Source organism: Hypomesus transpacificus, unplaced genomic scaffold (genome assembly GCF_021917145.1).
Source record: "Hypomesus transpacificus isolate Combined female unplaced genomic scaffold, fHypTra1 scaffold_27, whole genome shotgun sequence".
Lineage (NCBI taxonomy): Eukaryota > Metazoa > Chordata > Actinopteri > Osmeriformes > Osmeridae > Hypomesus > Hypomesus transpacificus.
The window spans coordinates 2,718,689-2,745,783 of NW_025813796.1; the positions used below are offsets into that span (position 1 = coordinate 2,718,689).

At 40.6% G+C, this 27,095-nt stretch overlaps 1 protein-coding gene across 1 annotated transcript; it reads right to left on the reverse strand.

Moving 5' to 3' along the window:
- Window positions 1-35: 35 nt before the first annotated feature.
- On the reverse strand, window positions 36-26,553 carry ajm1 (apical junction component 1 homolog). The gene is made up of 2 exons (XM_047015020.1): window positions 26,386-26,553; window positions 36-3,446 (listed from the first exon to the last, which is right to left on the reverse strand). Exon 2 carries the CDS (start codon window positions 3,390-3,392, stop codon window positions 99-101), a length of 3,294 nt encoding a protein of 1,097 aa, XP_046870976.1. The 5' UTR covers window positions 3,393-3,446; window positions 26,386-26,553; the 3' UTR covers window positions 36-98.
- Window positions 26,554-27,095: the final 542 nt, after the last annotated feature.

Below are 27,095 nucleotides of genomic sequence, written 5' to 3' on the forward strand. Positions count from 1 at the left end.
ATATCTACAAACATTTATAATAAATAGGCTTGATATATAGATATGTATAACAATATATATGTATTTCTATACATATATATTTACAACAAAAGGTGCACTTAAATAATGTCATCAAGAAGATGGGGGGTGCCTACCCAGTCAAGTGTTCTAGGCTCAGAGGCAGCCATGATCATGCACATGAACTGCTTACCTGTCCTCTTGTCAATAGGATAAATGGTTGTAGGCGTGAACCTTCTGTTGCTTTCCACAAACTCGCAAAGCTGCTGATAGACCTGTGGATATTCGTGACGTAAGAAAACCCCTCGGATTCTTAGCTCCCGTTGGATGTTGATAAAGCAGATTTCTCTGGCCTTCCTGCCCTCTTCTCCCTCTTTGTCAATATCAGCTGTGCCAGGTGGTGGAGTAAGGATCAATGTTTCCATGTCACTTTCTTTCTTGTGAACCTTCCTCTCTGGGCTAAAGGATGCCAGAGCCACCTTGGCATATTTTCTGACAGTTGGGGCTTGGTTCCTTGGCGATGGTCCATCAGGCAACTGGTCACCGACTGCAATGGATACATTCAAAAGGAAACATTCATTTGGGTCGTACTCTGTGCCTGCCTCTTGGAGCTCCTTGCAATACTCCCCCAGGTTGTCCTTGAAGCTGTCCAGCTCTCGAAGGGACAAGTAAGTAGGGGACATTAAGAGACTTTCTAGGCCATGTTGCAGGAAGTTACTGGATGACCCTGGGTTTGGAAAACCCAAGAAGAGGACTCCTCTTCCTCTGGAAAGAAAGCCCACTTTGGCAATGCGGGAGAAGGCTTTGTGCACCTCGACAGTCTCGCGGCAGTGCTTAATGATGTGACGGCACACGCTGCCGATTCGTCCGTACAGACAGCTTTCTTTATGAATGTCCCAATCTTCCCTGCGACAATTGCGTGAGCAGTAGTAGGTATAGCAGCTGTGACAGGATTTGAAGTAGAGACAAGCATTGAATAAGGTCTCTGTCCTTCTGCATTTGTTGTTTGAACACATCATGGTGTCATCCTCATCCGGGCTCTGATCTGGAGAACATTCATCTGCACTCCTCATGGCATCGCTGCCACCGTCTATATCTCGAAGTGCATCAGGATTAATTCGTATAGAGGTGGGCTGCTTGTCTAGTGGTCCTGGTTCTTCTGACCCTGCCTTTGAGCCCTTTCTGGACAGAGATGCCGCCTCTTCTTCATCAATCAACTTCTTGAGTTGATCTAGAAGATCTTCACTTGCTCTCCGAGTGGGAGGCTTGTAGTCAGTAACAAGGTCTGCGAGTAGCTCATCGAGTTGCTCCAGGCTTTGCTGGAGTGAGGCGCTGTTGTGTGTCTTTTCTTTGGTGGAGTCCACAGAGCAGGACATTGTTTCTGGCTGAGTAGCTTCTGGAGCCACAGCAGTTCTTGAGTCCAGCACATCCCAACTAGCAGATCGTCCTTCAGACTTTCTGAGGTTACCTGGTCTAATGTCATTATCAGTTATGGTGATCTCAGGAGTGACAAACCAAAGTTTGCTGACTGTGCCCTTTGCTGTTTCAGTTGGACTCTTATCAATTAAAGAATTATCAGACAAGGATAAAGCTGCGTAACGTCTTGGTGAAGTTGAAAGATTAACAACCACCGGCTGTGGTTTATCATCCATGGCAGAATTTCGCTTCTCTGAGGCAAGAAGGTTTTCATAACTTCGACCTCGCTGAACAGGCAGGGGCTGCTCCCTCTCCACTCGAGAGTTGAGAATATTGTCCCAAGACCTTGAGTACGGTCTTTCGTCAGTACCAATTCGTGGTGGCTCCATGCATGGATTAGCATACCAAGGTGTTGGCATTGGCTCTTGCCTAACTCTGGTTGGAGTGACCTGGGAAACATATGAGGCTGGATGGGTGGAATAACCAGATGCATCCGAGCCATACCAGTCATCTGGTTGTTGCTGAACAACTTGTGCACGTTTATGACGCTCTGTGTAATATGCCCTTGCCGGAATGTGATGCTCTGGTGGGGTTGTATACATGCCATTCGCATAGAAAATCCTTGGTGGCCCTGTTTGAATTTGATAAGTCCTTGGATCTTCCCCAAATAATGTTCTTGTTGGTGGTGTCTGGATAATATATGTCCCTGGCTCACTTGCTGTATACGCCTTTGAATATGCAGCTTGCACTTGGTATGGGTAAGGCTCTAATTCTGAAATATATGATCGGGAAGGTACAGTATGCACCATTCGAGTCCTTGGATCCTGGACATACTGCACTTTGGGAGTAGGATTTTGACTGTGCATGTCGTAGCATTCCTCCTGATAGTAAGTCCTTGGCTGAATAGGGGTAGTGGCCACATACCTTCCTGGGTCATCTGCATAAAAGAACTTGGTTGGCACATTGGGGCTGGAATGTGCCCTGCGTTCCCTACCATTATAATCACCAGAGGAAGGCATTCTTTGCAGAGGGATCTCCATTGGCTGAATGTAACTATTTGGCATGCTGTGGGAATACTGGTATGCTTGCCTGTACTCTCCACTGAATGAGTCAGTGGGAGTTGGGGTCCTTGACGTGGAGAAATGGCGAGGCACTGTCAAACTTCTACTTCCTGTACTATGGTACCTCTGCCAGGGTATGTCAACTCTGGCAGTCACAGGTTTTCGTCCAGAATGTTTCGGAATGGCCATGTCCGGTTTGATGTCTACCCGACACCTGACATGAGGGCTTGTTGCTGGCTTGTCTGGCCCTCCCTCTTCTGCATTGTCTGCAACATAGAAAGGCGAATAGTGGCTTACGTCGGCCCTCTGGGGCTGCAGCTTTATGGGATGCACCTCATGCATGAGAGCCCTGGTTGCTGCGTAGGAGGACTCCCTACGTGGTGATACCTCAGGTCTCCAGTTAGGGTTCCGTGGAGCCCGCTGGGCCTCCCTGCCTCTTCTTCCCATGGATGGGGAGCCTTCAAAAGAGAGAGGCGTGAGGTTGGTCTGAACTCGGGTGGCACTTTTTGATCTGGCCCTTCTCTTTTGCTCAGGCACAACCTCTTCCCGTGCCATCTCTGTGGCCAGTGGTTGAGGGGTGAGTCTATGGCTGAAAATGTCTGGTGCAGAAAAGCGGTATACCTGCTGGCGGCCCAATGCATTCCAGGCAACATCTGGATGGGCTGCATGCCTGTCAGCCTTCCTGTATGGGTATTCCATTGAGGATTTGGTGGATTTGGGGTACTCCAGTGACTTGTAGTCAAAGGTACGACAGTGCCTCTTGTTTACGTTATCCTGATTGTCCTCCAGTGTGTTGTGGTTTTGGGAATCACATTGTTTTGAAAGAGGAGAGGCTTTTGAGTGCGAAGAAATTAGGTTAACTTTTATATCTTGATACACAGTTGATACCAGTATGTCAGGTGGGTCTGTGCGTGTCATCTTAAAGGGACTCTTCTAGTTTTCCCCATCAAATTGTTGGAAGGTTGATATTCCCTGAAAAATGAGAGATACAAGTCAATTTGTTGTTGTAAGCATAACAACACAATGTATGATAAGACATGATAAGTTCTTAAAACATCAGACCAATGGTATTTGTTATTTTTGACCTAATTTGAACAAATAAAGAATATAATGCTTTTTAAAATGTGCCAATGGCATAATATTGATAATGGGACAGTAAGTATTTTAGCTATGATACACACATACTGACTTTGCTACTCAGATTTGTCCAGGATGCACACACACACACACACACACACAGTAAGGAAAGCTCAACATTATATAGCAGAGTGAAAATACATGTCAAATGCAGAATTAGGACAGAATAATTAAGAGGGTGAAAATGACCAGTAAGCATTTCTTCATGAAGATATGGACGGGTTGTTGACGTGACAGCATTTTCACTGTCACAGCAGATAGAGATGTGTATAATTAGTATTGTCTTAATTTAAAATGCAGCAATGGTTAAACATGTCGTTGCTTTACATGGACCTGTTGTTATTTAAAACTGTGTTACTATTATATATTTTTTTTTTCAAGCATAACTTTGAGAAATGAAAAACAAAAGTTTAAAATCTTTGGTCATTGTTTTCATCCAAATCTTTCTAATAATGTAGAAACATTATACAATTTGTCACTGATAACCAGTGGTGGCTCCTGATAAATCTCAGGGAGGACGTTGACGGATAAGGATACGGTTTCTCGATAAGTGGGTAAATTGACAGCTAGCAACAAGTATTGCTAATAGTACTAATAATACAAATAGTATTTGTATTAATGAAAAATAAACTGACTCAAAATTATCTAATTCAGTTGTCACAATCAGAATTGATTTTTATCAAGAATAAAGAGCAGTGGAGCAGTATTTTAAATGATGATAATGTGCAATGAATATAATAAAATAAGTGCAATCACATGATTCACTTTTTCAATTACATGACTCATTTATATAGAAATTTTGCTTGTCATTCTTTCAAAGCGGCAATGTGGTCAATTACTCTCTCATTGAAAGCAGGCATGTTCCTGCTGTGTTGTCTGTAAAATAGCCCCTGGTGTGATGTCCTAAGGCAAATTAGTCCCAATGGAGGTGCCAGACAAAAAGTGATTCACAAGACGCCATATGAATTGGCAAAGAAGTAGCTACAGCACCTTGCATGGAAAAGGGAAACCGGGGCACCCTGTTGGAGCCTGACCTAGAAGAGGAGCTCACTGGCGAGCGTCTGGTGGCCGAACCTTGACCCATGGGGCTAAGCCAGGCACAGCCTCGAAGGACTACATGGAGCTGTCACCCTGTGGGACCACCATCCACAAGGACAGGCATTGGGGTTGGGTGCTTTGCAAGCCGGGCATCAGGCAAAGCCGGGAACCTGGGCGTGGTGACCCCCGGCATTGCAGACTAGTCCTAGGGATGTGGAATGTCACTTCTATGGCGAGGAAGGAGCCAGAGCTAGTGCAGGAGGTGGAGTAGTACCAGCTAGATATAGTTTGTCAATGCAACATGCGCTAATATTTACAACGGATGTATCGCAATGGCTCGTAGCCCCTGTTGCTGTAAGATGCAGATCATCTGATCACCCTGGTTTGCAGATGTGCACACTCATAGTCATTTCAATGAGGAGAAAGGTGGATATCGCGCGCCATGACACCAACAGCAGAACGGTTATCCAAATATCAAAGAAGTCTACAACACTCGCGTTACAGCGTTTGTATTCACACACACACTTGATGCCATCTACCTTTACATTAGCGACAGTAACTCAGCTGGCTCGTAGCCCCGTTGCTGTAAGATGCCTCGAATATGCCCATTCTCATCTGATCACCCTGGTTTGCAGAGGTGCACACTCATAATAATTTCAATGAGGGGAAAGGCGGATATCGCGCGCACCATAACACCAACAGCATAACGGTTATCCAAATAACAAAGAAGTGTACAACACTGGCGTTACAGCGTTTGTATTCACACACACTTGATGACATCTAGCCTTACATTAGCAACAGTAACTCAGCTGTTAGCTGCAGAGCTAATGTTACAGCCACATTCTAAGGGTAGCAAGCTAGGTAACCATATACAGTAAAGCAACAAAATGATATAGCGTTAGTTAACTTACTTGTCCAAGGTTTGAAGCTTGACCAAGGAGATTTAGTAATGATCCAGAATTTAATTTCAGCTAGGCCAGCTTTGTGTTGGCTCAAGTTGAGGAAACAGTAGTGGCTGAAATGTTTGGCGCAGACATACAAAGCTTTGGGAAGTTGTGTCGGCGCATTTCCAGCGAAAATACAATTAATATACTGGTTGTGCAGAGGCTTGGATGAAGGAACTAAAAAAAGATTTGTGCTTGCACATCCAAGCACTGAGCAACTGTTATGCTTCATTTGTTTGCTCGCCATGATGTCTCTCCAGGAAAAACCGCTATCACACTCGCCCTTGCACGGTGGTCAGTTTCTCATGGGCGGGCCAGATTTTCTGGGCGGGTGAAGCAGAGAGAGGGGAAGTAACCTTGCTCCTATCTATGTCATTAGGAGGAGATTTTCTAACAGAGCAATTGAGCCTTCATTTTGTCAAAGGCGAAGATGAACACCCAGGGCTGGGTTTACACCTATCGAAAATTCTAGCCACTGGGGGACCAAAGGCAGGGTAGGGGAACTCATATTAATGTTAAATAACCTCCTAAAACGAAGTTTTCATGTAATTTGACCTTCAATGTGAGACAGTAGAAGAGTGAAGTGAATCAAAAAAAACAATTTGCTAGGTGAAACGCAACTCCCCGAACGGAGCACAAAGGATAAAGACAAAAGAGGAGAGTAAACAAGTAGTTGCCAAACTGAAACCATCGTAGGAAATGTAATTTTCTCTCCACTGGTATCCAATGATGCGGCAGCTAGCACACTCACCAAACAAGTGAAGTTTGGCTAGCAACAGCAGCTAGGCTAGCTTGCTCGAAGCACAATTTACCGGGGTCAGCTTCTCCACGCAGGGCATTTCACGAATTTCATTATCGATTCGTTGTGTCGCACAAGTATTACGCCACTCAATATCTCACGGAGATGTTTGAGTATAAATTTAAAAAAAGTTTAGATGAGCGCGGAGCATAGCGGAGGTAGAGGAAAGACCATCGGAGAGACGTTGTTGAGTAACGTTGTTCTGAACAGTGGCGGCTGGTGCATTTATTTCCAGGGGGGGCTACAAGCATATTTAGGCTAGTATCTCGCCTTGCTAGGGGGGTCCGGGGGCATGCAAAATACTGCAGAAAGCAGTATTTTGGTGCATTCCTAAATGTATTTACTAATTTGTCAATTAAAGTGATGGAAACGTGTTTTCCCCTGTCATTCGACTGTTGCTGAATTAATAGACCAATTTTTTGTTTGTAAACATTCGGGATGCACGCACTATGTGGCTGCAGAAAACTGGGAAAGGATAGCATTTAAACGGCAAAAGGACCACACGGATCATACAAATAGTTAGATTTAAAAATACCAAAAAATTCGAGGAGGACAGCCTATAAGAGAAAAAGCGATTCCCCATTGATTTGTTGCATTAACATTTTGATTTGGGTCACAAAAGTCTTGAAATTTGAGTGAGAATGTCGCCCGGTACAGTACAGACCGTGTAGTCGAACGGCATGTCTTCACGTCATGACTCATGTCACTAAGTTCATAATTTTACAGTTTTACAGTCAATTCTACATCTAAAAAGTCGACCAGGGCAGCTTTCAAGAGAGATTGGAATTCTGCTGTTAGCCAGCTGGTCCGATTATTTTTGTGATTTGTTTAAACTGGCAATCTGAGTGAGGCTGTGTCCCGTTACACAGTTTTTGACCATAGCTTCACTCACTGGTAGTGTACACAATGTTGTACTTCACTCCATTATACACCAGAAACGTCAGGGCGGACTATCGTAGAAACGAGCCTGCTGAAGATAGCCAGCTTCTCGGATTTCTTTAAACAAGCCTGTTTCATTCATCATTTGCCTGAGGAAGCGACCTCCGTTAGCCAGGCTAGTTTTGCCCGATCACTTGGTCAGGCTATATAAAGGTATCGAAGTGACTTTAGTGCATTGACAAGTAAAAAGTAAATATACTTGCCCAAATGACAAGTGCCTCAAAAAGTTAATGTCAAGCCCTGTAATCCAGTGAACAGATATAACAGCTGTATGATTACCTGATCGACACTCCAAGTGTATTATACTGTACCCGGGATAAGTTTGTCTTTTGCAACCGACATTCGGAATTGAGCCAGCTTGACTAGAACTAGCCAGCTGCTAGTTCTGAAACACATGGCGGAGGCAGAGAAATCAGTACGACTTAATTCCTCCAAGGTAAGTGAACATTTCACACTAAATACATTGAAAAAGTGTGTTAATTGACCAATGTTAAGTTAGTTTCATATTCGATATTCGTCTCACATCCGGAAGACGCTACTTTGCAGTGTCGCGTCAGGGACCGGGTGAGAACTACCCATACCATTTTGAAAAATGTAGACTTTTATAATATTTGTATTAATATAAACCCTCAAACAGACACCAGAGTATCTTAACAATGTCTGGTATACTTCCACAGCCTTTACTTTTTCAATTAAGATTCAAATAAAATGATAGAAAATCACTAGGCCTAATCTTTGAAATTAGCTTAATCGTCGCAAATCTAAACTTTTTTCAAAACTGAATAAAGAAAATGCATTTAGAAGCGTCAGTTCTGTTTTCGATAAAGGGCTGGAAATGAATGCTTTTGATTTTTTTTATCCAATTAATCGATAAATCGAAAAAACAATAGACAGATTAATCGATTATTAAAATAATCGTTAGTTGCAGCCCTACTATTGACATTATCGGTATTATTGAAAATGAATTAATGTTACGATATCTTTATTGAGGGAAGTCACTTCGATAAATCGATAAAACAATAAAAACAATTACAATACGAGGTTCTAGTAAGACAAACAGCGATATCAGTGAGCCTCACCTCAACATTACTACCATAGCGTCTAGGAAAGTTGAGTCTACTTGGTTCCCCTTTGTTCTTTTGGTGAGCAGTCTCACGAGCCCTTCTCAACCGGCGTCATGGATTCGAACAGCTAAATAGTTATTTAGCAGTAGCATTGCTACCTGCATATATAGAGAAATTGTTTACAATATTTTCAGGCTTAAGGCCTGAAAGACAGCGTCAGGGAGTGAAAGAGATAGATTAATTAGGCATTGAAGAAAGAGTAGGAGAGGTATAGGGTGTTAAATATGTGGATTTTGGGTTGGGAGTGTGGATTTTGTGAAGGTGTGAATCTTTTTTTATTAAAGATTCTGTAAAGTGGAATTGAAAAGGAGTTCACAGACAAGTATGCTAAATTAGGCTTTGAAATCGTGAGAAAATCAGCAGTGTTCTCTGCTTGAGACTGGGGGGGGTGTGTTGTCTGAAGGAGCTGAATCACCGCCCCCTCGAATTTATTGAATTTAGCAACAACAGCAACACTAGCTAAATCAATTGCAGATATCAGAATAGACCTACCTGCAGTCTTTGAGTGTCTCATGTATTAATTATTTTATCTTTGCATCGTACCAGCTGAGTAACAGAATGCAACCGTCTGTGATCTGACGTAGATAGGTCGCTGTGACGTAGATCGGTCGGGTTTTGGCTCCGCCTATACAAAACTTTAGCTGAAAACGGAAGAGAAACTGTTCAACGGTCTAACTCCACATTTCAGTGCAACAAAGTTTTTGCGCTTTGCACATGCTTTCAGGAATTTCACACATATATAATGTACGGAGAAGCAAATCATGGTATTTGCTTTACAGGATCTTTAATATTTAATATAATAAAGTTCTGCGTAACTAATTATTAACAAAGGAATTATTTTGACCCCCCCCCCCCCACACACACCACAAATTGCTTTCTAATCTGTGGGAAACACTGCAAGAAATCTACCTGCAGTGCTTACTACACTTGCTGAGGAGGCGGATGTAAATAAGGACCCAGTGGTGCGAGGGTTATACACATACTGTGCAACTTACAGATTTGTTGCAGCTGTTCACCTGCAGGAAAACAGCTTGCCCTGCCTGGCACAGCTTTCCAAATAGTTCCAGAAGGAAGATGTCAATTTCATGGCAATCAAAAACCATGTAAGTTGTGATGTCACATAGCTTTTTTTATAGAATTAAATGTCAGTTTTCCTCTGTAAATACAAAATCATGTTTAATTTGCATGTCTATTTAGGTTCCTGTTACCATTGAGACACTACGAAAAATGAAAGCAGCCGGTGAACAGCAACCCGAGGGCTCCTTTCTAACTCAGGTCAAAGAGAAGGTGACCCATCTTAATATTGACGCCGAAGAATTTTAATTTTCTCTCACATCTAATGTTAATAGGTCATGGAGCCTTACATTGACTCATTCAGCACCTGGAGCTGAGGTTCCAGCAGCTTGAAATTCTTACAGGTCACATGACATGAAAACTTCACTTTAGGAGGTTATTTAACATTAATATGAGTTCCCCTAGCCTGCCTTTGGTCCCCCAGTGGCTAGAATTTTCGATAGGTGTAAACCAAGCCCTGGGTGTTCTTCTCCTCCTTTGAGAAAATGAAGGGTCAAACGCTCGGTTTGAAAATCTCCTTGTGAGCCAGGCTACCGCCCATCTCTCTGCTTTGCCCGCCCAGATAATCTGGCCAGCCCATGAGAAACTGAGCTACGATCGTGCAAAGGCAAGTGTGATATCGGCTTTTCCTGGAGAGACATCATGGCTAGCAAACGAACAAACATAACAGTTGCTTAGTGTTTGGATGTACAAAACAAAAGTATTTTTTTCATTCCTTCATCCAAGCCTCTGCACAACCAGTATCTTAATTTTATTTTAGCTGGAAATGCGCCAAAAGAACTTCCCAAAGTTTAGTATGTCTGCGCCAAACATTTCAGCCACTACTGTTTCCTCAACTTGAGCCAATACAAAGCTGGCCTTGTTGAAATTAAATTCTGGATCATTATTAAGTCTCCTTGGTCAAGTTACAAACCCTGGACAAGTAAGTTAACTAACGCTATATCATTTTGTTGCTTTACTGCATATGGCTACCTAGCTTGCTACCCTTAGAATGTGGCTGTAATATTACCAGGGCTCTCAAGTTTTGAAGACAGGCAAGAGTGACATTCTCCACCCCCCCACCCCCCCCTCCCGTCAGGGGGTCAAAATTCATTCATTAATTGCTTTTTACCTGACATCTTTGAAAGGCAGCAATGATTAATGCATCCATGGCCAGGATATAATAATAAAATATGACATTATTTTAAAAGTCTTAGGCACTGGGCCTATTTACATCCCGCACTGGGTTCGATTCTGCCACCTCTGACATCCCAAGCGCTGCCACTACCAACTACGCCAACGAAAAGTTAGATATCCATTGATGCGGGTGGCCTGTTAGTCACCTGAGGAGTGAGTTTCACCGATACACACCGGTTACATCTATGAACTACTTGTTCTGAGCAGGTGTTGTCAGTGAACAGGCTGTAAAACTGTTGGTTAAGAGACTTGTGAAAAACTGATGCTAATTATCTGGGAAACATTTTTAACAGCAGTCAAGTTGCCATTGTTTGTGTCAAACAAGTTGTGAATTTGTTGTAACATTAAAACAGGAGATCATGACTGTGCTCAAAGTGATGCTCGAGCTCCAGCAGTTTGCTTTGTAGGTGAACAAAACTTTCGGAAGACGTAGCAGAATCACGAAAAATTACAGGATATACTTTTTTTCCATTGGTTGTTGCATAAAATCTTACCCACATACAATGGTGCTATTTTCCGATTGGCTATTATATACCCTTTCTTTTTTTTGATTGGCTGATAAGTGGCAGACTCGACTAAGAACTCCAGGGGAGACGCGCTTGGCTGCCGGTTCCATAGTGAGAGTGGCGCGGCCAGAGGAATGTTGGTTGGGTGCTGTGGCATATTAAACATATTTTAAATATTTTTTTTCTGCGCGAGAAATACAATGTGTGGCGGGAGGGCGTGAAAAGACCGAAATGAGTGACTGTCGCTCTCAATGCGTGAAACTTGAGAGCCCTGCATTAGATCTGCAGCTAACAGCTGAGTTACTGTTGCTAATGTAAGGGTAGATGGCATCAAGTGTGTGTGAATACAAATGCTGTAACGCCACTGTTGTACAATCCGTGTACCCTTCGTTCTTTCATTTTTCCGTTTCAAAACCAAATCGGAAAAACCGAAACTCAAACTTGTTTTTTGTTTTTTTCTGTTTTAAAACCAGAACGGAAAAATTGAGGAAAAGAACAACAGAAATCAGTAGTTCTGTAGAGGTTTTTGTGTTTCAAAACCAAAACTGAAAAACGGGAAAATGAATTTTTCAGGGGTTTTCCTGCATGTACAGGCACAGGTAAACTGCTTTCCATGGTCGCCCCTCACCTGGTCCCACATCCCATTGTTGACTACTGCACATCTGGAACGAATGTATATGTTAATATAACATGTCCAGCTGGTGCAACAGTCATACACAGATCCATTAAATGCATTAGACTCAATGATATACTATGCATAGACCAGACATAGCCTACAGAAGATACATTTAATTTGCAAAACACAATTTCAAATTCACTAATTCAGTGCTTGATAGGGAGCGCTAAAAAGCATGTTTTAAATGGAGCGTTGATACTATGCATCTGGCTTGGTAGCTGGCCAATGCCTAAAGGGGTTTCATAATTGCGGAGAGGGGTACTGTGTGTAAGTGATGTCCGCAGACACCCCCTGTGGATAAAGGGTAGTGTGAGTTTAGATATAGTGACATGGAGGAGAAAGGGGAATAGGTGAGATTCTCTGCAGCGCTAAAGCATGTGATGACAGGTAAGGAGGGCTAAAATGTCCTACAAATCAGAAATGGGATGAGTGATAGCTGTCAATCATCCCTATGTGCTCCTTTGTTAAGCGAAACAATATTACTTTTGCATAGTATAGTACTCGCCTGTACACCTCATCATAAATAACACAATTATTTTTAATGGGCATGGTTGCATTTGCCACAACGAGCCATTGCGATACATCCGCTGTAAACATTAGCGCATGTTGCCGCCCCTCTCCTCCTCATTAGCATTTAAAGCTACAGACACAGAAATAGCGCGTTTTGAGGAAAGATCATTGTGGGACTGCTCGTAGTGGCTGTAATTATGCACCAAGGCTGAATTTCGGGAAAGATACTTCAGATACAGTAATGGGAACCACTAAGGCCTATATAAAAGCATCCAAAAACAGCAACCTTTAATGCCTTTAGTGCTCTGGGACCACCAGGACCACAAGGTGATGAAAGTCGTGCCTTCTCAGACCTACAAATGCTGGCCAAGCAGTTCCCGACCATCAATGAAAAGACACTTCTCCAAGAACTGCAGAGCTTTAAAGTGCAACAACTGGAATTTTAAAAGTGAGTAATTAACATAACATAGGAAGTTGTTTATGTAAGTTCACGCATATCTGTCATTGACCAATGTTCTCATCCATCAGGACAAGTCCGAGCTAGATATAATTACTACAATGGCATCTGGGTATGATGAGCTACATCTGCTTTACCCAAACCTGTCCCTCCTATCAGCAATCGCCCTCACAATACCTGTCTCAAGTGTGAATTGTGAGAGGGATTTCTCTGCGATGAATAGGGTAAATCCATCATCATCTCTCAATCTTAGATTTTATCAAAATTGTAAATACTACACAAAAGTATAAAATAATCTAAACTTCATTCACTCTCTGTGTATAGATCAAGACAGACTTTCGGAACAGGCTGCAGGGCAACAGTCTGACAGCCTGCATGACAATAAGCATAAATGGTCCACTCGTAAAAGAGTGCAATTACCAAAGGGCCCTTGAATTGTTATTTTTTTAAACCAAGGAGGATAGCCTGAAGCTATGCCAGATGTCAGCTCTGCCATAAGCAGTGACTGTGATCACTTTTGCACATTTTGACAATGTTGTTTTGCACTTTCTTTTGCACTCCAGTCAGTGTTGTATAGTTTGTGTAGTGTTTGTTAAAATTGCACAAATTAATTCCCTGTTCTTGTTTCAGTTGTTATGTTGTTTAGCACTTTTTAACACAAATATTTTTGTATATTTGTATAGTGTTGTATAGTTTGTATGGTGCTTGTTAAAATTGCACATTGCAACTGTTATTTTGAAAAGCTGGTTATTTATAATGATATATTATTATTTAAATGTAATATTTAGAGTTTAATAAATATTGTTAAATGTAGTACAGAGTCTGTAGTCTATTGCACAAACTTATACATTTTGTTATTTATAATTTTTTTATGTTGTCAGAAATAGGACTAAAAAAATAAATGTCTAAGAATTAAGACAATCTCTCGTATATCTCTCTTATGCTGTTTATATATTATTTAAGACAAATAGCACCCAAGAACACATTTACGGTCCAGTTCATGTAATGTAAAATGTAAAAAAAAAAAAATGATTCAATAATTGACAAAGTTAGTAACCCTCAAATATCAGATTTCACACTTTTTTCTGTGGGTATTTGGGTAACTACTCGGACATATAATAAATATAAAGGCTCTAATTACATATTTATATAATAATCTATATGTTTATTTAAATACATTAACCTACATTTTACATTTTAAACCCATCACCACATCTCCACAAAATAACCAAATGCATAAATGATGGGACTGCATTTACAGCTCAACAGTCATCCAAGAATATTTGCTCATTAATTTCTTTAAAAAGTTAGCTTTTTAGACTTCAGGAAGAAACTGTTCCCCAGTTCTTAACACACTTTGACAAAGAGGAGCAAGACATGGATTTAAAGGCTCAAAATAGTTTCCCTAGAGAGAGTTCACTTCATCGTGTCTTCAGTAACAGCGTAAGCTTGATGTCTAGGGAATGAGCTGCCAACTCTGCCAGAGACCGCATAGCATCTAATTTAATCCTCATAACAACCGTGACATCAAAAGTTTCCACAGGCCTGAGTTTGTCATCAATATATCAGGCTGAAATGGTAATGAGTTGCCAATGTTCTCATGCTTCAGATATGTGGCAAACAGAATATATGTATTATTACTTTCATCAGTTGCAAATAATTGTGCTCCATAACTCTAATTCAAAATTAGAGGTGTGGAATACCATTTTGTGCATGTCCAGCTGCAACATACAACATATCCCAAAGTCTGCTTACACCTACAGGGAACTCTATTTGAAACCAGACACTCCTAATACAGCTAGTTATCTTCAAGGCACATCGCTCAAACATCAAGACTCAAAGCAGTGAAATTCAAGCATTTGAATTTAACCAAATCTGGTGGCATTTTTATGGCCATATTGTCAGTGGTTTGGTCTAATAACGTTTTCTGAAAAAGCTTGAAATGAATACCATACCATTGTCGTTCATTCTACAATGTCATTCAACACACACAAAAAAAACGCTTAATTGTTTAGCCATGTAAATTTTTTCCTCACAATTGATTCAGACCAGACTGCAGCTGTGCTAAAGAGACAGACCAGTGAAATGAAAACTGGGTCAATTTACTGTTATCAGGGGAGGGGGGGATTACGCTGCCCTTTTCCCTTCAGCAATTCAAAGGGGTGAACTGCAATAACAAGTATTTGTTTTGTTTTGAATAAATTATGGTAGAGCAAATTGAAGCGGATTTTGTTCTTGTTCTTGCTTTGTCATCTCTGACATATGCTAATTAACAACATAAAGCATGGCATACATTCCCCACAGGACCATTTTCATCTGTGTTATCCCTCACTTGGAAGCTTCATGGTTCCTGATGTTCATGTGATTACTGGGTGGACACACACACTGCACATCTGCAAAAACACGACTACAGAACACCGCAATCTAAAAACGCAGCAGATTACAATTCACTCGTCTTCTGCGTGTATCTGTAAATGGTGCAATTACCTCTCATATAGATTATCTGATCCATTTGAAATGGCCTAGCACAAGTAGAACAGTCCCTGCTATTTGCAGAGAGAGAAATGTACAGTAACTGCATTAGTAACTGTGATGCAATATGAGGACATCTTGTGATATAGTTTCTATGGTTGTTGATCAATCCACATTTTTTTAAATCTTTCATAGCCAAGTACTGTTGCAATCCAAAGAACACAATCGATGAACAATGCTTAAAATGCCCAGATGTGAACTTGATCTGCCCCTTTTATTGATGATGCATGGGATGGTGACTTTCACAGCGGGAATACATCTGGTATCCCAGAAGTAATTGCATGGCATTCTCGCAATCTTGCAAGACCATTCTCCTCAAGAACGTTCTTGTCAAGAACACAAGTACATTCTAGCATTCTTTTGTTTATGCATACACTCATCTGTAAAGGAAATGTAGGGCTGCTGTATCAGTGCTGCATGCAGAATATAAAGCTATGCTATATCATATCTGGTTTCCATGGATACTGAGAGGGCTATAGAGAAGCAATTACTTTTTGAAGACTGTATAAGTTATTTATTTTACTGCAGAATATAAGGTCTACCCTGAAGTAAAGGTATATTCTTAGGGAATTAATTAATCTACAAGCAGGGATACTTTCAGTAGCCCTATAGTTCAGTGAATTTTGTAACATACATTAATGTGTTTACTGATGTCAAAACTGCCACCACATTATAATCACCAGCTGCATCACAGACGTGGGCACTATTCCTAATCCTACCACTTTAGCCTCCTTGGTCGTATTCTTGAGGCATGGATATAGCAATCCACAAACAGGCATACAACAGAAAAAATGTGTACAAACTTTGTCTTCTCTGTCAGTTGTCATGTCTTATTTATTCAAATGCAATACAAAAAATATAAGACCTCTTGCAATGCATGGCACAAAGGAAAAAATACAATAGTTTCCTGAAAATAGTTCAAGAGTCTTTGTGTATTTGTGTGTTTGTGTATCTTAAGCACCAACTGCATCACAGGCACTATGCACTAGTATTAGTAATGTGAGATAAATAGATGTTGAAAAAATTGCCAATTACAGTTAAGCTCTGCCTTTTGAGTACACACAACTATTTTCCTACTATAAACAAGCTGAATCAGCAGATTTTACAAAGCATGATGTATCTCAGCTAGACATATCATTCAAGTTTACTCTATCATTGCAAGTATTTCAAGGTCGTCCACTCCATCACAGCATGGCTGTGCACACACCTTTTCCCTGGAGCCCACCTTTTCCCAGTGTCCTAGGCTCCTTTTTCTAGTGGCTTGGTCTGATGTAATTGTTTGAATGGTTGGGGATGCCAGCTGAGCCCATATAACTCACCCTATCCTGGTGCTGTCCAGGTGGATGTTAGTATTTCAGGTTGAATACAGCATGGCTGTGCATTTCATTCATTTTCTCCTTTTTTTCTTCTTTTCCATAAAACGGGTGAGAAGTTTGCCATGGACAACAGTTGCCATTAACCTTTTTAATACATTTAAAAGTGTTTACACAATATTGCATCTGAAATGAGAGACTGTATCAGTACTAGTTTCTACACAGAAAATACATGAATGATTTAATCAAGAACTGCAGTGATGTCACTTCCTTGAAGCAGAGTAGTGTGGAACAACTTCAGCAGGTGTATAGGTTGAGGCTCCACAATTTAAGGAGAACACCGTGGGCTTCACGTACTGAGAAGAATTTTTGATTTCAAGGAAGGGGGGTGATCAAAAGCTTTATTCAAAGAGTACTAAAATATTTAATTTACCTCAATTTATAGGCCCCTCTTGTAGGCCTGTTATTCTTAATCAATTAATTCCTTTCAATGGCTACATTAAGATTGATTGGGTTTTTTGTCATATAGTTATGATGCATAGTTAAATGTAGTAGGAACTCTCATACTTAATACTTCTATTAACAAGAGTGTTGGCAGCATGGTAGCTAATTCTCAGATCTAAAATATCACTGTCAGCTCCTCCTTATTTTTCCTGGCTGGTTTAACTCTATTGTCCATTAAACATTGTGTAGTTTAACAATATTGTCTGACCTCTTTCTGCCAAATGTGTTGTGTCAAAGTAACCAGCTTACTCAAAGAATGGCAAGCTCTGTAGCCATGACCATTCCGCCTAATTTCTCCAATTATGAACTAGGGTCCGTTTTCACGCAACATTTTAAGGCAAAAGTGGCTCCTAACTTGTCATTTTAGGAAAAAATAATGGGCATGTCATTCCTAATTCACTCCACATTTCTCTACTCTAAGAGTATTTCACAAAGCGTTTTAGCGCTACAACCAGATCCTAAATCTGTTAAAGGTTCTCCTAAGTCATTATGACCAAATCACAAACAATCCTAAAATGTCTGTTGCTGTCAATCCGCCTTAGAACGTTAACATTTTAGAAACATTTCTTGATGATAGGCTTTTGAAAAGGTATCGTTGGGTTATTATGATTGTAGTAGAGTTATCAGGGATGGACTCATACTCTATCACTTATAGAAACAACCCAGTAACACTGGAGATCAAGGGTGACAACTCTATGCTACTTGGCCACAGGGAAAATTCAGCAATGCAGTACAGACAAACTTGGTATAGCTCAGCCATCCGTCAGTAGAACACATAACATTGCGTCTAACAATATGCCCTCTGCAGACCCCCCATCGACAATTCACACTGCTGCCTTTATGCAAATTTGCTGTTTGTTTACGAGATGCACGTTTAAGAGACTGACAGTTGCCTAACGTGTTCTTGTTAAATTAGTGACACAACCTTAAACTGAAAATCTTTATTTCAATATGGCAAAATGTTTATTTTAAAAACTTTACATATCGCAAGTAACATAATACCTTGTTCTACATTATTTCGATACCCTATCAGCCAATTACTGTGGGCATAGTTAGTAAGCTTGTTGACATCATCCATAGCAGTCTATAGTCTATAGTCTATACCAATAATAAGATGTAATTCAAGAGATAGAAGTATATTTACATATGTGGAGATGACCTGCACTAAAAGAGTGTTGAAATGGATAAACTGAAAGTCGAGATTGTTTATTGTATAGTCATAATAGGCTATATTTAGAATGTCAGAAAAAGAAGAAGATGAGAACTTAGATGATGTAAGCGCCTCAGTTAAAAGGCTATATTATACTAATGAGTTCCAAACAAATGTATGATTTTGGGATTGGTTACCTCAAATCAACTCCCTCTCATTTGGCCATCTGGTCATGCTGGTTACCAAGTCACAGTCACTGTTAACAGCCCCTCCCCTTTAATGCCACTCCCTAACTTAACCTTTATTCCAATTCAAGCACTTAAAATAAGTGTGCACCTGGGACACTCCCCCCCCCGAAAACAACTGAAAACAAACAAACATTGGTCACACTTTATTTTAAAGTCAATATGTGTCCAAAGTCCAAGCTCGTAAAGCCTCATGAAGACTTGTGATGTTGTATAGCAATACTCATAATAATACATTATCTCTCTATTAATTCCAGGAATGTGTGTGTGTGTCCCACTTTAGTTTCTCACGATTATCTGGAGAACCGAGTACTCTGCGAAGTTCGGAATGTCGCAGGTGTCCTCTTTATAATTGACATTGTTCGGATCAGCATTTTGATATTTTTAAAAGCAATTCTTGTCTTTCACGTGCGTCCACGGGCATCATGGGAACTCATCCCTACCCCTTCACTCTGATTGGTCTTCTGATCATCCCTTTCCCCTCAAATCAGGGGAGGCGGGGGGGGGGGGGGGATACAAACACCTTAGACAGTTTGACACTAATTTTCCAGAGGGAAGCAAAAACCAGATCACCCATTTGGGCCAATATAGGAGAACTGTAAAAATTCTTCCCTGACCTCTCTGAAATGAGACGATCGATAATTCTCGGAAAATCTGAAGTGCCAACATACTACAAAGCACACATATAGCATGAATACTACATCATAAGAAAACATGATTAAAAAAAATGTCTTCATGAGTCTTTGCGAGCATCTATGCCTATACGCCATTATAACTGTATTGTAATTAATTACGAGTACATGTATAAACACACCCTTCTACAGGACACAGTGCAACATACCCTTTTACAGGACACTGCAACCACTACTCTTTTCAATCCACTTTAATGTAATTTTTTTTTTAACCTTTTTATTGAGAATAGTAGTGGATATGGTTATAACCAATGAAACTGTAGGTACTATTTTCATCAGTCCTTTTCTTTGCACTGACCAGATGTGCAGGTACTCCCACTGTTAGCTGAGTCTATAGACCAATTATTTGTTTGTAATTATTCGGGATGCGCGCACAACGTGGTTGCAGAAAACCGGGAAAGGATAGCATTTTAAATGGCAAAAGGACCACACGGATCATACAAATAGTTAGATTTAAAAAGACCAAAAAGGTTGAGGAGGACAGCATTTTGTCGAATCAGAATTTTGATTTGGGTCACGAAAGTCTTGAAATTTGAGTGAGAATTCGCCCGGTACAGACCGCATAGTCGAGCGGCAACCATGTCTTCACGTCATGTCACAAAGTTCATAATAAATAAATTAGTTTTACAGTCAATTTTACATCTAAAAAGTCGAGCAGGGCAGCTTTCAAGAGATATGCGAATTCTGCTTTTAGCCAGCTGGTCCGATTATTTTTCAGATTTGTTTAAACTGGCAATCTGAATGAGACTGTATCCCCGTTACACTGACGTTAGCCTCAGTCAGACTCAATCACTGGCAGTGTGCACAATGTTGTATTTCACTCCATTATACACCAGAAACGTCAGGGAGGACTGCCTAATGTAGATACGAGCCTGATGAAGATAGCCAGCATCTCGGATTTCTTTAACCGAGCCTGTTTCATTCGTCATTTGCCTGAGAAAGCGACCTCCTTAGCCAGGCTAGTTTTGCCCGATCACTTGGTGAGGCTATTTAAGGGGTCAAGTAGGTATTTATCGGGGTCAAGTGACTTTTGTGCATTGACAAGTGAAACGTAAATGTATTTGTCCAAAGGCCAAGAGCCTAAAAAGTTAACATCAAGCCCTGCAATCCAGTGGCCAGAGATATATGATGACCTGATCGACACTCCAAGTGTAATAGACCAGGGAGAAGTTCGTCTTTTGCAACCGACATGCGCAGTTGAGCCTGCTTGACAGTTGTGTGACGTAGGGTGATAATTGGTCTATAGAACATGATGTCTGGAATACTTTACAATTCTTTATTCCAAAGACACAAAATAAGGTTAGTTGTTCTACACACTGCCGCTAATAAATAAAAAAAGTTGACAAGCATATTTCTACTTTTCACAAGCCAAATGCTTAATTATAACAATAATATATTTAATTGATAATGCTCTTTTCTTATACTCAAAGCACTAGTTACCTTTAATGATGGACTGGCATCACTCATTGTGCTAAGGTTTCAAGTCCTGACTAAAAATATGTTTCAATGTGGACTCATGTTCCTAGTAGTTGACATTCTGCTTCACTGTCACGCACACACAGCTTTCTATCACATATATTTGTGAAGACAGAAGTCTTTCGTCCATATCTACTGCCAAAGTGAACAGCAAGTTAATATCAAAAAGACAACTGCTATTTTAATTCCCCATACCCCACCACCATTCACGGGCATGCGCACACACACAAAACATGTCAAGGAAATGGTGCTTTGTAACTTAATCAATTTACAGTTGAAAGCTCCACAAGATTGAATGCTTCAGTCTACCATCTGCCAGATCAGTAAGCAAAACTGCTACAGGACCCGAAAGCAGACTGAGACAACAGAAATATGTAGAGATCCAACTATGAGAGCCCTATGGCCTTGTCTCTATTCAGGCGTGAAATATAATTGAGTGTTTAGCTTGGGTTTCTGGACTACTAGTAGACACACAGAGGGTACCAGAGTTTTGCAAAGAGAATCTCCCTTTTAGACTTGGCATGAAGTGTCACCAGTCAAAGCCAGTCAGGGGAACCATGGTATACCAAAGGCCTGTCTCTTGTCCAACCTTTCTGTTTTGACCCTGTTTCTTTATGTGTTTACATTTACTTTGTTTCCCCTTTGTCCCATTTTGCTGCTCCTTCCTGGCCTGGTTTACTCTACCACCATCAGATTCCCTGCAAGTTCACTCTCTGCCCAGCAGGAGCCTGATCCTCATTCCATTGTTTACCCAGACGCCTAGGGGGGGGGGGGGGGGACGACTTAGGCCGAATCCCAATACTCCCCCTTACCTCTTCCCCTTCCCCCTTCCCCTTAGTTTTGCGCGTTCCCGTGAGAGCTAGTGGTGTCCCAATACTCTTTTGGAGCTAGGGGAAGGGCTAAGACTAAGGGGTATACACCCCTTAAAACCAAGTAAGATCGGGAGCTTACTTGAAACCTAGGGCTATGTGAAAACTGTGCGACCGGCAACAATGGCGACCAAATCATCCAGAGAGTCCGATAAATGTTATATTATCGGCTTAATTCATTGATAAAAAAATTATGACAGTCCTGTTTTATGTTATATACAGTCATGAACATATATATTTGCAACCATTTTCCAAATTGAAACGTTTCTAAAAATTGCTAGTTTGGTACGCTAATGTTACAGTTCTGAATTGCACAACAGTCCCGCATTTCTTTGACTAGCATGTCTACAGTTCTAAGTAAACTCCATTAGCAGCGAATTTCGTTTAATATCAGTGCATAACGCTACTTGCTTTGGAGATATCGATACGTGCTAGATGACGTACCTGTAACCAAGTGGCGTCCCATTTCCTAGGGCTATGTAGTCCTTACCCCTTACTTTCGAGGGCCAAGGGTTAGGGGTAAATTAAGGGTAAGGGGTAAGGGGAAGGGGTAAGGGGGAGTATTGGGATTCAGCCAAAGTCTTCTAAGCAGCCCTTCAAGGAAAGCCAACACATCAATACCAGTATTTCTCATCTTGATGATTATGTTTTTAATAATTGGTACTGGCAAATACTGGAATTGGACCAAGCTTAATAGTAAAATCAATAGTAACACATAATAACTTTTACCAATATATAAAATCATATATATGGTAGACCGGGGTTCAAATACAAACACCACCCAATAATCAAACAATTTGGGAGCATTTGACAGAACGTTTGGCTGAATTTAACATGGAAAATTAAGTGGCAACATTTTTCGAGCTCAGATATTTATTGTTTTTTCCAATACAGTCATAGCTGTTCAGTAATTAAGTGAATCTGTTTTAACAGTTGGTTTTCAGTGAACAAAAAACAGCACAAGCTGTTGCCAATAGTCATTCCTATATATAACCTAGTCTAGTGGATAAAAATATCATATTATAGTCCACATCTGTGTAGGTTCACAGACACTTTGCCCTCTACTTATAAAGTGTATTGATTCTCCTTTTCTAGATGTGTGGCCTATAAGTCCGGCTACGATGATTTAAATTCTCAACCCCGCAAAGAGTTGGTTTTGAATTTGCCAGTCCAGCAATCGTTCACTCTTGACTGCATCCGTAGATTTGTCCTCAAAAGTAGTTTTGGATTATGTTAGACAGCTCTGTCTGTAAGATCAATTGGTGTATTAGCAGAGCTAGTTATGTCCCTCAAATGTACTTCTAATTTGTCTGCTTAGTTTATCTAATCCAGGTTCCAGGTAGACTGTTCAAAAACACTTCGGTTAGATTAAATACTTTTTAAAAGAGCTTTGTTGAGCAAAACAGTTGACATTTTGATGGTAGAATAAAGCGTGAAGTCCCTGTCCTAGTGAAGAAACATTTAGGGAGCAAGCCATTCAATGCATACATCTTTCCAGATGCATCTTTACATCTTTCAGCACATGCTATTTGCATGTATGGATGTTTGGCTAAAAATCTTCTCTAATAGTTACTTGACTGTCAGTTCCTATTAAGGTACAAATGGAGGGAACGTGTCATCTTTCTGTAAGCCACAGAACACAGCAGGGTTAAGAGGGGGGTGGAGAGGGAGTGACACAAAAGCGCATGTTTTCACTTTGTAAGAAAACACACTACATGTCATTTGCCAGCCCTCTGGGTCTGTACAGCTGGCATAATGAGTCAGGCGTTGTGCTGCTATGGAAGGCAAGTTCTGCCCTGCATTATTACACACAACAGACTTTTTTGTTTGCAGTTTTATAAAAAGCTAGTTCGGCTTTGTTTGCACTCCTCATAAGCACTGTGTCGTCTTCTATTGGATTGCATCTTCTATTGGATTGCATACTGGAATATAGTCTGGCGCTATACAGCCACACTAATCAAATTGCGTTATTGCCAACTGCAGACGTGTCTTGCCTCAGGCACCTCACACCTCCCCCTTGAGGCCCCAGGTTAGCGTTATGTATGGCGAACATTATCACAATATATTGTGTTTTTAAATTATTATCTGGCTAGACCCACATGTACGCCATAATCATAGTTTATAAAAATAGACAGATAATTTTTCTGTTTTAGTTAGTGGACATTTAGTTACGTTTTTTGCATAAATCAATGGTTCATGCACACTCGCTGTTCCACAACAATTTGTGAGTGAGTAGATGACCACGAAAGATAGCTAGCCATCTATGTCGGAGTTGTTGAAAAAACGGAAGTAGATAGCCCTGGGGTCAAATAAAGAACCTTTAAAAATGCATACATTGGCAAATACTGTTGTTTTTAGTTTTATTATAGTTAATCTGTTATGTAATTCCTCAATATCCCCAGGAGATTTGTTTTTATTGTTGATAACTTCGACATTGTTTCAGCCCTAGTGGGTAACAGCAACAAAAAGGTTATGGTTATTAAATGCAAGTTGAGTTTTAGTATGCAAGTCAGTTAACCGCAGATCACAGGTCACAAGCGGGTTTGGTCAGAGAAGGCGAGTCAAATCTAGATCTGAACTGGGTAGCTAGCTCGCTCAGGTGAAAAAATAGCAAAAAGAAATATGTTATTACGGAGAATACTATTGAACAATCATAGAGAAAATATATATTGGAACGTTTATGCTGGATTTATATGTTCTTAACTTTAAGATTTTACCACTGGTGAGAATGGAGAAAGATAGACAAAGAAACAATCAGTTTTGTTTCAAAGTAGGCCTACAAAGAAGCATGACATTGACAGGGAACATTTCAAATACTTCTTGTAAGCTATATTTGCCATTATCTGCATAAAGGCTAGAGAAAACTTTGATAACACAAAACGCTGGATGGATAGGTGACATTTCTTTTCCTCTCTTAAATAGGCTACATGTACCCGATGTGGATTAAACTCATTCCTCGAGTAGGAGGCCACCCATTCCTGCAAAAAGCTAGCTTTTTTTTGGCTTAGCTGGATAGTAGTCACCCCTGCAAGTCAGAGGATTGAGTACCAGTGTGGGGAAAGGTCAGGAGGACTGACGAGCTGTGCAAGTAAGCTGCTGTTACACCTACATGGTTTATATACCATTTGTATTTGTACAAATTTCTCAATATTTGTAGTTTTTATTATTGTTCTGCCATTTTTTGTTCAAATACTGTTATAATAAAAAATTATGCAATAATGTATTCCTTTAGTAGATGACTTCATCCAAAGCGATGTAGGCCCAGGGTGTAATTTGGTCCTGCGACTTCTAGATCTGAAGTCAAGTACTCTCCCCGATTCACCACAGAGCCCATCATTTGCCTACTCAGACCACACGTCTCCACTCCATGCACTCCACTCCTTGTAGTGTGCAGAGAGCAACAACCGGTGAGCATAATGTAATTTAGTTAACTATTTGGCTACCACAGTTTTACCATAGTTTTTTTCTATTCACTTTAAGATAAACCCAATAACTAATAAATTATGTCAGTGGTAGAGTGGGCTGTATCAGTGTTGCACGCAGAAAGAGACATACACATTATGCAGAGAAATGTGGCTGTACATTTTGTGTGTAGACTTGTGTGAGAGATGCTTCATGCACGTACTTGTATTATGTATCTTATCTCAGATTGATGAATGACAGGACATAGTAGGGGCCTTGCATTGTTTGATGTCAAGGGGAGAAGGGCCTATTGCATTGCCATGTTTTCCTGTTGTCCGGTGAACTGACAGAAATGCAGTTTCCCCGAGTACAGTATTATGATCTTACCCCTTGAGACATATTCATAACATTATGAAATTATATTGCAACCTTTCTACTTCCCTGAGATTAACTGTTGAACAAACCTTAGGGTTTCCCTGCCAGTAAGTAATGGTCCACCGGGGGCAGGCAGTAAGGCGTCAGCTATACTCTGCTCTAGTTGCAACGCATGCACCCAAGTCTCAGCAGCATCCATGACCACGTGACCAGGACATGCTATTTCATCATGCTATGCTGGAGGTTAATCTCAATTGGGATGCCCATAAAGCTGTTTTCCCCTGATCACGTGGTTTACAGTGTAGTGAGTACATGCTTTTGGGATCCTAGGTTAGATTTTTGTCGATATGCGTCTCTCATGAATCCACGCAATGATTGAATTTGGTTAACAGCAGTTTATCAAGCAATGAAGCTTATTCCAGATGCATAAACTTCACGGCAGGATACATTTATTTTTGTTGCAGTATTTTAAGCAGTTTGAGATATATTTCTGAAAGGGCAATAACGCACCATCAGCAAATTTCCATCAGAGAAATATCATAGCCTACATGTTCTGTTTAAAAGAACGGAATGAGTAGCCCATCCTGCATTGCTTGTTGAAATTCTATATAACACGTTCAAATGCGTGTAGAATTTTTGACTATAACACTGTCGATCAGTTACAATTGGCCTACCGCAGGTTCCATGTTGCAAAAATACATTTACCCCACACTTTGAATGAAATGTCATCGATGCTTGGAAATGATGCACTGCACTCTTCATACCAAAGCGCGCTCGACACCTGCATCTGCGATAAAGCATTCACTGTCAATGTTTCGCCGAAGATTACAAAATGGAGATGAGAGAAGGCTTGAGATGCCAAGGATTGGAAAACACACATTTCAGTTTTTAACATTCTTATGTTTAGATTATGTTTTGCCGTTCATGTTGCTGAAACAATTTGCAAGTCATAAGAGATTAGCGTGACTCTTACCGCTTTAGTCCATAGAAGAGCATGCTTTTCCATTTTCGATAGGAAAGCAATTCTACTGCGTGTTCCCAATGACGACATCAGGCATTTCCGGAGGTGAAACTATAATCCCTATTATCGTTTAAAAATCGGCTGTCCTCACTGAAGAATGCTACGCAATGCTCTGCACCATCCACGTCGGGATAGTCTACTACACCCAGTGCCGGGTTCAAATGCGTCTAATATGCCTTTGAAAGGGGCGTGCCAAATCGTGTGTGTGCTTGCGCGAATTATAGGATAGCCTATCTTTCCTGTGTGTAGTTTAATGTGTGGCAAAAATAGATGTCTTCTTAGTAGACTAATTCTATATTTGGGGAGACGGTTATTTGTATTAGACATTCTATGTGATGGCTAATTTAGCATGTTACTATGGTCACAATATTACCAATTTCACTCTCGGAGAGGGTCGGTAAACTATAATTGACTGATCATGAGCTCACAATCGGGTGTCAAGTTAGCATTGCGATTTAGGCTACTTTGTTGGCCTTCAAACGTGAGTGTGTTGATTAAAACGAGTTCGTTTTGAACATGGCTGAAATGGCACACCGCTGTTAACGTGAAGCTTCATAAAATAGGTACTAAGCTTCTATCAAGCCTGACACACATCAAAGGAAACTACTTTTGCAACAATTCAGTTTACTGGACTTCATTAGGCAAAAAACACCTACTGTTGT